Genomic DNA, 15,367 nt, shown 5'->3' with positions numbered 1-15,367 from the left:
CTTCTCAGGAGTACTTCGAGTTTTTAAATCTGCAGTTTACATCCATAGGAGTGTTGAAGCTCATTTGGCAGCCCTTACAGAGTGGTCCATCAACTTTAAAAAATATATTGGATTTCAAATTGGACATGTATAGCTATTGCACGATACAAAATTATCTGTACGTTGTGTCACAGTAAAAGCTCCTCTGGGTGTAAACTCTGTGGATTTGGAAACTAGAAGTGCTCCTGAATAGAATGGATCCCCTTTTGCTGTGTATGTACAATATGAAAAACGATTGGATTAAAGTGAACAAATAAATCACAATATACATGATTCTTTGAATGATAACTAGTATAAAATATCGATACGTGTACATTTTCCATAATTTTCGACCTAATTATTCCTTTACAAAGTAAACAGGACGGGACTCTTATTCCGAAGGATTCCAAAAATCCATGAACCGGAAGTACTTATTTATTCTTGCCTGCTTCACAGCGGTAAATTTGACAACAAGCCCTAGCTAGCTACGTGTATTTCAGGAAGATCTTTTGTCCCGTTAATCTGCAAACAATGACTAAATTACAATATCTGAATGTATTTCTAACTGAGCGTTTGATGCAAGCTGCCGAGGATATACTTGGAGTGGTCGGAAACACGATATCCGAGTACCAGGAAGAAATAACCCGGACAAAGAGAGAGAATCAATACCTGAAACGACACTTGATCACACCGGGTATGTAGCCATCAAGACTACTGTACTCTTCTCATTTACACGTATTATCTAGACACGTATTGCATTGTATTCTACAGTATTTGACTCTGTAGGGCAGAGACACGGCGAATACCTAATGTAGCAGGCGTAAAGAGACTCCTGGGCGGAGGTTTGTTTTTTATGTGAAACGGCCGTTAGGTTAAATACTTGAACCGGAAACAACCGATTGTATCTACTCGCGGAGAGTCATCAATCCCAAACCACCCCCACCAACGCGTTTAGAGGGCCCTCGGTGGCGAGGGGATCAATAAACCCATAAAGTTGGGGACACACTGGTGACTTAAGTGCAATACATGTTCCACTTTTAAATAATAAATACGAGCATTCAAATTAATAACCCCCACACAGTCGTTTTACAATATTTTACTTTTATTTTAAAAGGGAGTCCCATAACTCTCGGAAACCCTTCTCCATATCTAGGGTTTCCAGGTGTTACATTCCACCACCGTTGGCTCCACGTGAACTACAAAACCGAAGCTGTGTTTTATTTTTTTTAGAAACTCCAATCATCGGCTTTCAAACCAGTTTTCTAAACACATGCTGATATTCCCCTTATCTTTCATATCAGCAATACATAATATTTCAAATAAACAGTCTCAGTTTTGCACAGATGCATAACCTGTGTGCTTCCAGTTGACTAACCACACTACATCCCCTGTTATGCTTACACACAGGTGTTTGTGTAATGCTAGATAGCTATTTATCACAGGTTGCCACCTATGTCGTATAATTAGGTATGCCTCTCCATTATTTTGTGTGAACTTGCACTACATGCCACGACAACTGCCATTGAGTGTACTTGAAACAGTACAAAGCCAATTAGCATTACGTCACTACATGCCGTACATTAGCTAGCTAGTACACACACGCTAGGCCTGCTCTACGCACTCAATGAAGTTTTTTTTTGCGAACAGTGTTTGATTGAGTTATATTATTAGACTAAGTTATGACTATCCAATCTACTCATCACAGGAATAGTAGGCTATTTTACATAAATCTGACAGCCTGTGCTCAAGAACACTAAGGTAACCTGCCTAAATGATTACCGCCCCGTAGCACTAACGTCGGTAGCCATGAAGGCTGAAAAGCTGGTCATGGCTCAGAACAACAGCATCCTCCCGGATACCGTAGACCCACTCCAATTCACATACCGCCCCAACAGATCCACAGATGATGCAATCTCAATCGCACTCCACACTGCTCTTTCCCACCTGGACAAAAGGAACACCTATGTGAGAATGCTGTTCATTGACTACAGCTCAGCGTTCAACACCATAGTGCCCACGAAGCTCATCACTAAGCTAAGGACCCTGGGACTAAACACCTCCCTCTGCAACTGGATCCTGGACTTCCTGATGGGCCTCCCCCAGGTGGTAAGGTTAGGCAACAACACATATGCAACGCTGATCCTCAATACTGGGGCTCCTCAGGGGTGTGTACTTAGTCCCCTCCTGTACTCCCTGTTCACCCATGACTGCGAGGCCAAACACGACTCCAACACCCTCATTAAGTTTGCTGACGACACAACAGTGGTAGGCCTGATCACCGACAACAATGAGACAGCCTATTGGAAGGAGGTCAGAGAACTGGCAGAGTGGTGCCAGAACAACAACCTCTCCCTTAATGTGAGCAAGACAAAGGAGCTGATCATGGACTACAGGAAAAAGCGGGCTGAACAGGCCCCCATTAACATCGACGGGGCTGTAGTGGGTTGAGCGTTTCAAGTTTCTTGGTGTCCACATCACCAATGAACTATCATGGTCCAAACACACCAAGACAGTTGTGAAGAGGGCACGACAAAACCTTTTCCCCTTCAGGAGACTGAAAAGATTTGGCATGGGCCCCCAGATCCTCAGTTATACAGCTGCATCATCGAGAGCATCCTGACCGGTTGCATCACCGCCTGGTATGGCAACTGCTCGGCATCTGACCATAAGGCGCTACAGAGGGTAGTGCGTACAGCCCAGTACATCACCGGGGTCAAGCTTCCTGCCATCCAGGACCTATATAATAGGTGGTGTCAGAGGAAGGTCCATAAAATTGTCAGACTCCAGTCACCCAAGTCATAGACTGTTTTCTCTGCTACCGCATGGCAAGCAAGTCTAGGACCAAAAGGCTCCTTAACAGCTTCTACCCCCAAGCCATAATACTGCTGAACAATTAATCAAATGGCCACCGGATTATTTACATTGACCACCATTTGTTTTGTACACTGCTGCTACTCGCTGTTTATTATCTATGCATAGTCACTTCACCCCTACCTACATGGACAAATAACCTCAGCTAACCTGTACCCCCGCACACTGACTCGGTACCCCCTGTATATGGCCCTGTTATTGTGTTACTTTTTATTATTTTTTACTTTTGTTTATTTGGTAAATATTCTCAACTCTTCTTGAACTGCACTGTTGGTTAATGGCTTGCATGTAAGCGTTTCACAGTAAGGTCTATACTTATACTGTATTTGGCGCATGTGACAGTTTGATTTGAAATGTGATGACACATCGAATGCTTTATTATAACGGTGCATTTTTATGGTGAAAGTTAGCTTCCTTGGCTCGGTTGAAGTGGTTATCGAAGTAAAGTGGGGCAACAAAGTATTTTGTCAGCCACCAATTGTGCAAGTTCTCCCACTTAAAAAGATGAGAGTCCTGTAATTTTCATCATAGGTACACTTCAACTATGACAGACAAAATGAGAAAACAAATCCAGAAAATCAAATTGTAGGATTTTTAATGAATTTATTTGCAAATTATGGTGGACAATAAGTATTTGGTCAATAACAAAAGTTTATCTCAATACTTTGTTATATACCCTTTGTGTGCAATGACAGAGGTCAAACGTTTTCTGTAAGTCTTCACAAGGTTTTCACACACTGTTGCTGGTATTTTGGCCCATTCCTCCATGTAGATCTCCTCTAGAGCAGTGATGTTTTGGGGCTGTTGCTGGGCAACACGGACTTTCAACTCCCTCCAAAGATTTTCTATGGGGTTGAGATCTGGAGACTGGCTAGGCCACTCGAGGAACTTGAAATGCTTGTTAAGAAGCCACTCCTTCATTGCCCGGGCGGTGTGTTTGGGATCATTGTCATGCTGAAAGACCCAGCCACGTTTCATCTTCAATGCTCTTGCTGATGGAAGGAGATTTTCACTCAAAATCTCACGATACATGGCCCCATTCATTCTTTCCTTTACACGGATCAGTCGTCCTGGTCCCTTTGCAGAAAAACAGCCACAAAGCATGTTTCCACCCCTATGCTTCACAGTAGGTATGGTGTTCTTTGGATGCAACTCAGCATTCTTTGTCCTCCAAACACGACGAGTTGAGTTTTTACCAAAAAAGTTATATTTTGGTTTCATCTGACCATATGACATTCTCCCAATCTTCTTCTGGATCATCCAAATGCTCTCTAGCAAACTTCAGACGGGACATGTACTGGCTAAAGCAGGAGGACACGTCTGGCACTGCAGGATTTGAGTCCCTGGTGGCGTAGTGTGTTACTGATGGTAGGCTTTGTTACTTTGGTCCCAGCTCTCTGCAGGTCATTCACTAGGTCCCCCCGTGTGGTTCTGGGATTTTTGCTCACCGTTCTTGTGATCATTTTGACCCCACGGGGTGAGATCTTGCGTGGAGCCCCAGATCGAGGGAGATTATCAGTGGGTCTTGTATGTCTTCCATTTCCTAATAATTGCTCCCACAGTTGATTTCTTCAAACCAGGCAGCTGTGCAGGTCTACAATTTTGTTTCTGGTGTTCTTTGACAGCTCTTTGGTCTTGGCCATAGTGGAGTTTGGAGTGTGACTGTTTGAGGTTGTGGACAGGTGTCTTTTATACTGATAACAAGTTCAAACCGGTGCCATTAATACAGGTAACGAGTGAAGGACAGAGGAGCCTCTTAAAGAAGAAGTTACAGGCCTGTGAGAGCCAGAAATCTTGCTTGTTTGTAGGTGACCAAATACTTATTTTCCACCATAATTTGCAAATAAATTCATTAAAAATCCTACAATGTGATTTTCTGGATTTTTTTTCTCATTTTGTCTGTCATAGTTGAAGTGTACCTATGATTATTTTATTTTTTTTAAGTGGGAGAACTTGCACAATTGGTGGCTGACTAAATACTTTTCTGCCCCACTGTATCTAATTAGCCCCTACACCATCCATCATTTTCACTCCCTCTGCTTTGGAAGATGTGTGCATATGGCAGTGGCACAGGTGACTGTGCAAATAGAGGAGTGGGGAAAGGCTCATATTCAATTCAACCAGAGATATAGCTATTACATTTAACAGAACAAGCTAGCTAACACAATGTTGGTCTTGTCAATCAAGTGTCAATAGCTGTCATTGCTTTCATTGATGTCATTTATTGTCTTCTTTACACCAGCTCCTCAGCCCATTGTCTCTTGGGTCTCGGAGCAGCAAACTCCCCCTGAGCAACAGCACTGTGAGCAGGAGTGGAGCCCAAGTCTGGGGCAGAGGGACCCAAAGCCCACACAGATTAAAGAGGAACAGGGTGAACTCAGGACCCGTCAGGAGGAAGAGCAGATTCAAGGGCCGGAGGCTGATACCAAAGAAGACTCCATAATCATTCCTCTCTGTGTGAAAGGTGACTGTGATCAGGAGCCACCGCAGTCCACACATCTTCTCCAAACTGTGGAGAACAGAGAGAAGTACTCTCTACTGACCAACACAACTGGACAGATCAAAACAGAACCTGATGGAGAGGGCTATGGAGTATCACTATCAGAACCAACCAGTGACTCCCCTCAGTCTCAGCCCCTCTCTGCAGTAAATCCAGACTGTTCTAGAACACAGAGTGAGAACACTGAAAGTGTACCTGATGTTCAGAGAGATCCAGAAAGGAGACCAGAGGAGGACACCCAGACACACTCATGTACTCAGTGTGGTGCCGTGTTCTGTGAGCTATCCCAGCTGAAGGCACACATGCTATCCCACACAGAACCACACAGTGGTGACACTAGTCACAGGCAAATCCTCTGCACAGTCTGTTGGAAGTCATTCACCTCTACCAGTTACCTCAAGGTCCACATGTGTTCTCACAATAAAGAGAAGCCCTTCCACTGTGGTGTGTGTGGCAAGAGTTTCAGCTACTCAGGGAGGTTAAAGGAGCACCAGCGCATCCACACGGGAGAGAGACCGTACCGCTGCCACGTGTGTGGTAAACGCTTCAACCAGTCAGTCCATCTGAAGACCCACCTGAGGGTCCACACGGGGGAGAAGCCCTACTCCTGTCCTGTCTGCGGGAAAGGATTCAGTCAGTCCAGCCATATCAAGGGACACCTCAGAACTCACACTGAGGGAGGTAGAAGAAAAATGCCTTGGAGTGGAAAGAGCCCATAAGAGGTTAGACAGTCTTCTATTCTCAAAGTAGCCAGTGTTTGTAAAGAGAATGACACATTCCTTCTCTTCAATGATACTAATTCTACATATTATTGTGACACTAGAGACTATAGCATGTGTGATGTTTTGCAGACTAACTGAGGCACTTCATGTCTGCATTGATTCGTGAGTTGCTTAATAACATGCTATGAAAATACTTGTGCCTCATGTATCACTAGGTTACACTAACTATGTTAAGAGAGAAATATAATGTTAATTTTGGTTAGATTTGTTTCCTGAAGTGCTCAGTGGGATAATGGTTACAGCCTTTTTTTAAAGCAATGTTGTAAAACCATGTTTGAACACTAGATGGGATACTTGAGTTCTCTCACCCAGGAACACAGAGGTCAGTCTTCGTATGACAGGAAGTCCATTAGACCAATATTATCCCTGTTTTTATTTTACACACCCTAGAGTCCATTTCATTGAAACTGACCGAGAAAGGTTTTCTACTGTACACAAGTTTACCTCAAGTTCTTTCATTATGTCAATTTATCATTCGTTAGAGTAGGCTAAACTTGTCTAGTATGTGAATCGATGTACAGTGTTTATTTTTATGGTAGGTCTAGCTAGGAGCTACTTCTGAGCTGACTAACTGTTAGAGGTTGCCCTCTAGGGGGGAAATAAAGATGAGATCTGAAAAATAAAGTTGGATCAAATCAGGGAACACTGCCCCCTCTCATTGAAGCCACGAAGTTCAAGGCCGACTGCAGTACTGCTGGCATTGTTTGCCGATTACAGGATCCCCCGATTATAGGGAATGGGAAAATGGCAATTTTTGTGTAAATAAATACAAATTAGAAGACATTCATGGAACTAATTGCTTCTATTACACCAGATGTATGTCATTGAACCGATTACATTTTTAAAAATTTAAAAATAAATAATCATAATTAAAATTCCACACAGAAGAAGTTAAGGATAACTTAGTAGCTAATCGCAGCCTGCAGTACCCCGGTCGGCATTTAACTTGAGATACTCTGAGGGGCAGCAATGAGCTGGGACACGAGAGGTGTCCAGCTGCAACATCGTCCTTCAGGGTCTCTGCCGCCACCTACTGATATGTCATCTCAGTGCAGTGCATCTCTCTGGAAAAGTGGGTGTTTCAAAAGGAGTGGGCGTTTTTCAAAAGCAATCATATAATTAGAAATGGGGTCTCGAAAGGTGCCACTCGGCGTAATTTGGGTTATCGGACGTTAGTCTCTGTCTGCAGATGACAGTAAGGAATTCCAGTTATGCAACAAGAAGGCTATTCACTCACTGTGAGCTGTTTTTGAACGTTCCCTACCAGTAGCCATGTATGTAATGTTAAGTTCGTAAATGCTAGGTAACGTTAGCTACCTTGTAAAGTAAAAATAATCATTAATTTTACCATGTATTTTTTATTCAATCTTTGATAAATAATAATAATTGAAATATCAAGTCATGGCAGTTTTAGTGTTTTTGAAATCCCCACTTCCTGAGAGATGCACTGTCTCATTCCTTTTCAATGGCTGTGCGAAGTTGCTGGATATTGGTGGGAACTAGGAGACGCTGTCATACGCGTCGATCCAGAGCATCTCAAACATGCTCAAGGGGTGACATGTCTGAGTATGCAGGCCATGGAAGAACTGGGACATTTTCAGCTTCCAGGAATTGTGTACAGATCCTTGTGACATGGGGCCGTGCATTATCATGCTGAAACATAAGGTGATGGCAGCGGATGAATGGCACGAAAATGGGCCTCAGGATCTTGCCATGGTATCTGTGCATTCAAATTGCCATTGATAAAATGCAATTGTGTTCATTGTCTGTAGCCTTCCCATACCATAACCACCATGGGGCACCACCGTTGACATCAACAAACTGCTCGCCCACATGATGCCATACACGCTGTCTGTCATCTGCCTGGTACAGTTGAAACCAGGATTCATCTGTGAAGAACACAATTCTCCAGCGTGCCAGTGGCCATCGAAGGAGAGGCGGTTACCACGCCAAACTGCAGTCAGGTCAAGACCCTGGTGAGGACGAGCACGCAGATGAGCTTGCCTGAGACTGTTTCTGACCGTTTGTGCATACATTAATTGATTGCACAAACCCACAGTTTCATCAGCTGTCCGAGTGGCCGGTCTGACACAGGTAAAGAAGCTGGATGTAGAGGTCCTGGGCTGGTGTGGTTGCACGTGATCTGCGGTTGTGAGGCCAGTTGGACATACTGTGAAGTTTGAAATGAAATGTTTGCTAATATGGCTGTTAATGGGGCAATTGATGGCTGCAACCACCAGACTAGTAATAGTAGTTTAAAATATAATACTACTTTTTAAAAAACAGTGGTGCACATTTATAAATGTATCATTCTATTTATTATCAATTCAGGCAATTTATCATATGGATTTTTGTTCATATAGCCGAGCTCGACCTATACATGACGCCAACTTTACCATATTATCCTGGAGGCATACTTACACTCCCAGTCTCACTGTACATTCCCTTCATTTGCGTGAATGATCTATTCACTTTAAACTAAGCAAAAATCGAAAAGAACTTGTTTAGCATTGGTCTTCCATTCTAAACAAAATGGTTGCTACGCAGGCTGGTTAATGTTCTTCCCGGTAGCTAGCCAAATTCAACTAGGGGTGTGTTCATAAATTCAATCTGGAGTGCAAGAGTGCACTTTTGGCATTGAGAGAACACCTCACTCTGACCATTTTACTTGCCCTTGCAGAGCTGGTCAGGCTGTTTTTATGTTATCCAGAGCATTGGTGACTAACTGTGCTCCTGGCAACCATTTAATGAAGCTTTTTTGCTGATTACTGACACCTCCCATATTCAAGGGGTGTTGAGAGTTCATAAATTCATCAGTTATTCTGCAATCTGGCACACTCAGATGTGAGTGCTCTGAAATCAGAGTAGATGGCCAGAGTGAATTTACGAACGCACCCTAACTCAGTCACGTCAAACATTGAACCTGGAATGACAGTATATTAGCTGCATTTTCATTTGTTTGATGTTTTTTTCTATTGGCATTTATTTGGATATTTATATGATAATGTTAGAAAGGTGATTTAGATTGGCTCAAAAAGTTGTTTTGTCTGGGCACCGTGCACAGAGATTGAAATTCAGAAGTTGGCCAGGCAGACAGTGAGGCTTATAAATTAACCCCTGATGTACCAAACTAAATGCTGGGCTAGAAGCAAGGTGAAATAATGTGTGCGTTGAGAGAAATATACAAGATATGATTCAGACAGGAACATGGTATTCTTATGGAGGCGCAGTGATAATTCTCAGATGGAACTGTTAGCAAGCAAATGCATAGGTGTGTCTGTGACGGCCAATACAGCACAGCTTGGAACACTGCTCGTCCAATCAGCATCCAGGATCCAAACAACCAGTTTAATAATTAAGCAATAAGGCCAGAGGAGGTGTGCTATATGGCCAATATAACACAGCTAAGGGCTGTTCTTATGCACAATGAAATGCGGAGTGCCTGGATTACAGCCCTTAGCTGTGGCATATTGGCAATATAACACAAACTCCTGAGGTGCCTTACTGCTATTTTATACCATGGCATTATTGAATACTCGTTTCTGATTGGCTTGAAGGGCTTTCTAGTGTGCATTATTTTGCTATAACGCAAGGACCTGTATATCAGCAAGGTAGAATTCAATGGCTAAACAAGCAAGTATGTTTCTTTGGTTACCAAGGCAACTAGTGTAGCTATCTATACTGAACAAAAATATATAAACGCAACATGCAACCATTTCAAAGATTTTACTGAATTACACTTCATAGAAGGAAATCAGTCAATTGAAATAAATTCATTAGGCCCTAATTTATGGATTTCACATGACTGGGCAGGGCATAGCCATGGGAGGGCATAGGCCCACCCACTGGGAAGCCAGGCTCAGGCAGGCATAGTTTTCCCACAAAAGGGCTTTATTAAAGATAGAAATACTTCTCAGCACACCCCTCCTCAGATAATCCCACAGGGGAAGAAGCCCGGATGTTGGCTGTGGAGGTCCTGGGCTGAAGTGGTTACACGTGATCTGCGGTTGTGAGGCCAGTTAGACGTACTGCCAAATTCTCTGAAGCGATGTTGGAAGCGGCTTATGGTAAAGAAATTAACATTAAATTCTCTGGCAAAAGCTCTGGTGCATATTCCTGTCGTCAGCATGTCAATTGCACACTCCCTCAACTTGAGACATCTGTGGCAATGTGTTGTGTGACAAAACTGCACATTTTAGAGTGGCCTTTTATTGTCCCCAGCACAAGATGCACCTGTGTAATGTCCATGATAATTTAATCAGCTTCTTGATATGCCACACCTGTCCGGTGGATAAACTGTCCACTTTAATAAATGGAACACTAGTCACTGGGGCTCCCGAGTGGCGCTGCTGTCTAAGGCACTGCATCTCAGTGCTAGAGGTGTCACCCTGGTTCGATTCCAGGCTGTATCACAACCGGCTGTGATTGGGAGTCCCAGAGGGCGGTGCACAATTGGCCTAGCATCGTCTGGGTTATGGTTTGGTCGGGGTAGGCCATCATTGTAAATAAGAATTTGTTCTTAACTGACTTGCCTAGTTCAATAAAGGTTAAACATTTTTTAGAATAATAATGTTTACATATCTTGCATTACTCAACTCATATGTGTATACTGTATCCTATACTATTCTACTGTATGCCCCTCTGACATTGCTCGTCCATATATTTATATATTCTTAATTCCATTCCTTTACTTAGATTTGTGTGTATTGGGTATATGTTGTGAAATTGTTAGATATTACTGCTCTGTCGGAGCAATAACATATGCTAAACAAGTATTTGGTTTTAAATATACTTAAGTATCAAAATTAAATGTTATTGCTAAAATGTACTTAAGTATCAAAAGTAAAAGTATAAATAATACATTCGTTATTAAGCAAAACATACGGCACCATTTTCGGATAGCCAGGGGCATCTCCAACATAATATACAAATTAAGCATTTATGTTTAGTGAGTCGGTCAGATCAGAGGCAGTAGGGATGACCAGGGATGTTCTCTTGATAAGTGTATGAATTGGACCAATTTCCTGTCTATCGAACGAGTACTTTTGGGTGTCGGGGAAAATGTATGGAGTAAGAAATATAAATAGTAATGTACAGATACCCCAAAAAACTAAAGTAGAACTTTAAAGTATTTTTACTTAAGTACTTTACACCACTGTATTTTTATTCAGTATAGTAAACTTGCTACCTACTTCAGTGGATGTTGAACACATTTCTACCTGCAAATGAGTTAAATTATAGCCATGGCATAAAAAGGATAATCAACTCTGCGCTCTATGGGTTCTCTGTAAAATAATGCAACTCTGTTTCAGCCACTCAGCATTCAAAAAATTGTCTATTTTATAACTGAAAATGTACAATTATTTGTGTAAAACTAACACTGAAATACGAATCAGACATCTCCTGGCTTCAAAACAGAAGTCCAAACTGGCTCGAAACACCCAGTTTATAATAGACCGTATACCATGTGTAACAGTACTCTTCTTGCGTTGTGTATATATATTTTTTTAAACCTCACGTCAAAATCTAACCTATATCTAGTACACTGGTGAAACTCACCCTACTTATATCTGATATATATTAGAATTGCAAATAAACGATAACTTTTGTGTTACTTGTTTATCTGTGAAGAGCCTCAGCCAGAGAAATCATCAATTTCGATAATAAAACGTTGTAGTGGCGCCCTCTTGTGGCGAAATGTGATATCGCCATAAACTGCACCAGCAACGTCTTATCTGATTCTTCAACGGCAACCACGGCGAAGTTCTGAGATGGAAATCCAGCGAAGGATGATCCGATCCAGAAGAACGGTCACGGCACCACTGTAACAGTACTCTTCTTGCATTGTGTATAATCAGTCATCGACACGGAACTCCAACATGTAGCACCAGTCATGTAGATTTATTCTGATAGGAACAGCACAAAATTGCACTTCATGCAATGCACGGCTCACCATCCAACTGCACTCACGCACGCTGGTTTGGTGCTTGTTCACTGGGCTAGTTACCAAATTAATACAATTACAATTTACAATATAATATCTTTAACAATGTACCTGATAGGAACAGCACAAAATTGCACGTCAGACACAGTAAGTTGCTAGCTAGTACTGGCGGGAATTCTTTACAACAAATATTCTCCAAAGACCGCTGCATCTTATGTGTGATGTTCGAATAACATTTACAAACAATATGATATAAATTGTACATTTAAATCATCACTTGTAAGTCGCTCTGGATAAGAGCGTCTGCTAAATGACTTAAATGTAAATGTAAATGTATAAAAATCACTTTTGACGTGCAGTGCTTTGCAACCAACAACTTACCGCTGGTTTGGTGCTTGTTCACTGGGACAATTCTAAAAGAAACATCCCCCCTCGTAAGCAAGCTACGCAAACCAGCCAATAAGATGCCATGTTGAGTAGGTGAAGGCAAGACAAACTCAAACCAAAAACCCATTGGCTTAACAATAAAGTGGCAAGGGGAATCGCCAATATAACCCTGTTTCACATGTCTATGAAAAAAACATTTAATTTTACTGTCTAATTATGTTGGTAACCAGTTTATGTAAAGTCTAATCAACGAGGGGCTATGCGTTCTATAGAAAATAATGAACGACGTGGAAGGTGTGTTCCACAGAAACGCTAGTGGAGTGGAACGAACCTTCCACGTCGTTCATTAGTGTCTAGTTTGAGAAAAAGATGCCTCACAAGTCCTCAACTGGCAGCTTCATTAAATAGTACACGCAAAACACGAGTCTCAACGTCAACAGTGAAGAGGCGACTCTGGGATGCTGGCCTTCTAGGCAGAGTTCCTCTGTCCAGTGTCTGTGTTCTTTTCAAATCAAATTTTATTTGTCACATACACATGGTTAGCAGATGTTAATGCGAGTGTAGCGAAATGCTTGTGCTCTAAGTTCCGACAATGCAGTAATAACCAACAAGTAATCTAGCTAACAATTCCCAAACTACTACCTTATAGACACAAGTGTAAGGGGATAAAGAATATGTACATAAAGATATATGAATGAGTGATGGTACAGAGCGGCATAGGCAAGATACAGTAGATGGTATTGAGTGCAGTATATACATATGAGATGAGTATGTAAACAAAGTGGCATAGTTAAAGTGGCTAGTGATACATGTATTACATAAAGATGCAGTAGATGATATAGAGTACAGTATATACGTATACATATGAGATGAATAATGTAGGGTATGTAAACATTATATTAGGTAGCATTGTTTAAAGTGGCTAGTGATATATTTTACATCATTTCCCATCAATTCCCATTATTAAAGTGGCTGGAGTTGAGTCAGTGTGTTGGCAGCAGCCATCTATATCTATTTTTTTTATTGGCCAGTCTGAAATATGGCTTTTTCTTTGCAACTCTGTCTAGAAGGCCAGCATCCCGGAGTCGCCTCTTCACTGTTGCCGTTGAGACTGGTGTTTTGCGTGTACTAATTAATGAAACTGCCCGTTGAGGACTTGTGAGGCGTCTGTTTCTCATACTAGACACTAATGTACATATTCAGTTTCTTGGCAATTTCTTTAATGGAATAGCCTTAATTTCTCAGAACAACAATCGACTGACGAGTTTCAGAAAAAATGTATTTATTTCTGGCCATTTTGAGCCTGTAATCGAACCCACAAATGTTGATGCTCCAGATATTCAACTAGTCTGAAGGAGGCAAGTTTTATTGCTTCTTTAGTCAGAACAACAGTTTACAGCTGTGCTAACATAATTGCAAAAGGGTTTTCTAATGATCAATTAGCATTTTAAAATTCTCAACTTGGATTAGCTAACACAACGTGCCATTGGAACACAGGAGTGATGGTTGCTGATAATGGGCCTCTGTATGCCTATGTAGATATTCCATAAAACAAATTGTTCGTTTCCAGCTACAATAGTCATTTACAACATTAACAATGTCTACACTGTATTTCTGATCAATTTGATGTCATTGTAATGGACAAAAAATGTGCTTTTCTTTAAAAAACAAGAACATTTCTAAGTGACCCCAAACTTTTGAACTGTAGTGTTTTTAAAATATTATTTTCCAAATTGCATCTCTACACTTTAAAAATTATTAAAATATATTGTTTGTTTGTAGAATGAGCAGCGATGCTCCTCGGAGTGTGAACTCTGTGGATTTGGAAACTACAGGTGCTCCTGAGTAGAATGGAGCCTAATTTCACTGGGACACAATTTACCGGAAATTGTGTACTGTGCAATATGTATATGTGCAACATTAAAAAAGTACTGAACATTGTGCAATAGGAATGGGCTAATTAAGAAAGGGAAAGGGGGATACCTAGTCAGTTGTGCAACTGAATGCATTCAACTGAAATGTCTTTCGCGTTTAACCCAACCCCTCTGAATCAGAGAGGGGTGGGGGGGCTGCCGTATAGTATAGGTTGTTCCAATATGAAATTTAAGTTGATTGGCCACTCTTTAAGGGCCACAAAATGAACAGTGATGCTCGGCTGGCTGTAAACGCTGTGGATTTGGAAACTAGAAGTGCTCCTGATTAGAATGGACCTCCCTTTAATGTGACATCATTTACAGAAACATTGTGTATGGTGCAATATGTATGTCCAATATGAATTTTGGGGGGAATTTAAGCTGATAGACCATTCTTTAAAGGGGCAATCTGCAGTTGTTACATACATTTTTGGACTTTTAAATTAATGATATGTACCCATTGATTCTTAAAGAATATAACATATAAATGCACCATGAGCTTAGTTCAACTGCCGTACCCATTTAGAACACAAAATATAAGCAAATGTAAACAAGCACTTTATAGCCTCAAAACTTGGCTAGAACTATAATTTTATAGATGGCCAGTCCTTCCATCCATAGCTCTTTCTATGAATTTTACATTTCTCAAGCCCTAAATCTCTGATTTTTACTGAAACAGGGAGGGATGGCTTTATTGTTTCAACACCTGATTGACACTAAGTGCCGAGCATCAACGCTCCTCTGGTTGTAAACTCTGGATTTGGAAACTACAAGTGCTCTTGAGTAGAATGGACCCTCCCTTTTACTGTGACACAATTTACAGAAAATTATATATGGTGCAATAGGTATTTATTGTTATTCAGCTGATAGGTCACTCTTTTTAAGGGCTGCAAATTGAGCAGCAACGTGTAGCTCTGTTGGTAGAGCATGGCCCCTGCAGCGGCAGGGTGGT

At 41.4% G+C, this 15,367-nt stretch overlaps 1 protein-coding gene across 2 annotated transcripts; it reads left to right on the top strand.

The window, feature by feature from the left end:
- The first annotated feature begins 459 nt into the window (after positions 1-459).
- On the top strand, positions 460-11,780 carry LOC115105949 (zinc finger protein 180-like). 2 transcript variants are annotated; one of them, XM_065007547.1, is made up of 3 exons: positions 460-712; positions 5,132-6,111; positions 7,944-11,780. In XM_065007547.1, exons 1-2 carry the CDS (start codon positions 550-552, stop codon positions 6,106-6,108), a joined length of 1,140 nt encoding a protein of 379 aa, XP_064863619.1. In that variant the 5' UTR covers positions 460-549; the 3' UTR covers positions 6,109-6,111; positions 7,944-11,780. The 2 variants fall into 2 exon arrangements, with proteins under 2 accessions (XP_064863619.1, XP_029484341.1); XM_029628481.2 differs by lacking the exon at positions 7,944-11,780 and having other exon boundaries at positions 5,132-6,814.
- The last annotated feature ends 3,587 nt before the right edge of the window (positions 11,781-15,367 follow it).

This window comes from Oncorhynchus nerka, linkage group LG22, assembly GCF_034236695.1.
Source record: "Oncorhynchus nerka isolate Pitt River linkage group LG22, Oner_Uvic_2.0, whole genome shotgun sequence".
NCBI classification, from domain to species: Eukaryota; Metazoa; Chordata; class Actinopteri; order Salmoniformes; family Salmonidae; genus Oncorhynchus; species Oncorhynchus nerka.
This window is presented reverse-complemented; position numbering and strand designations above follow the sequence as displayed.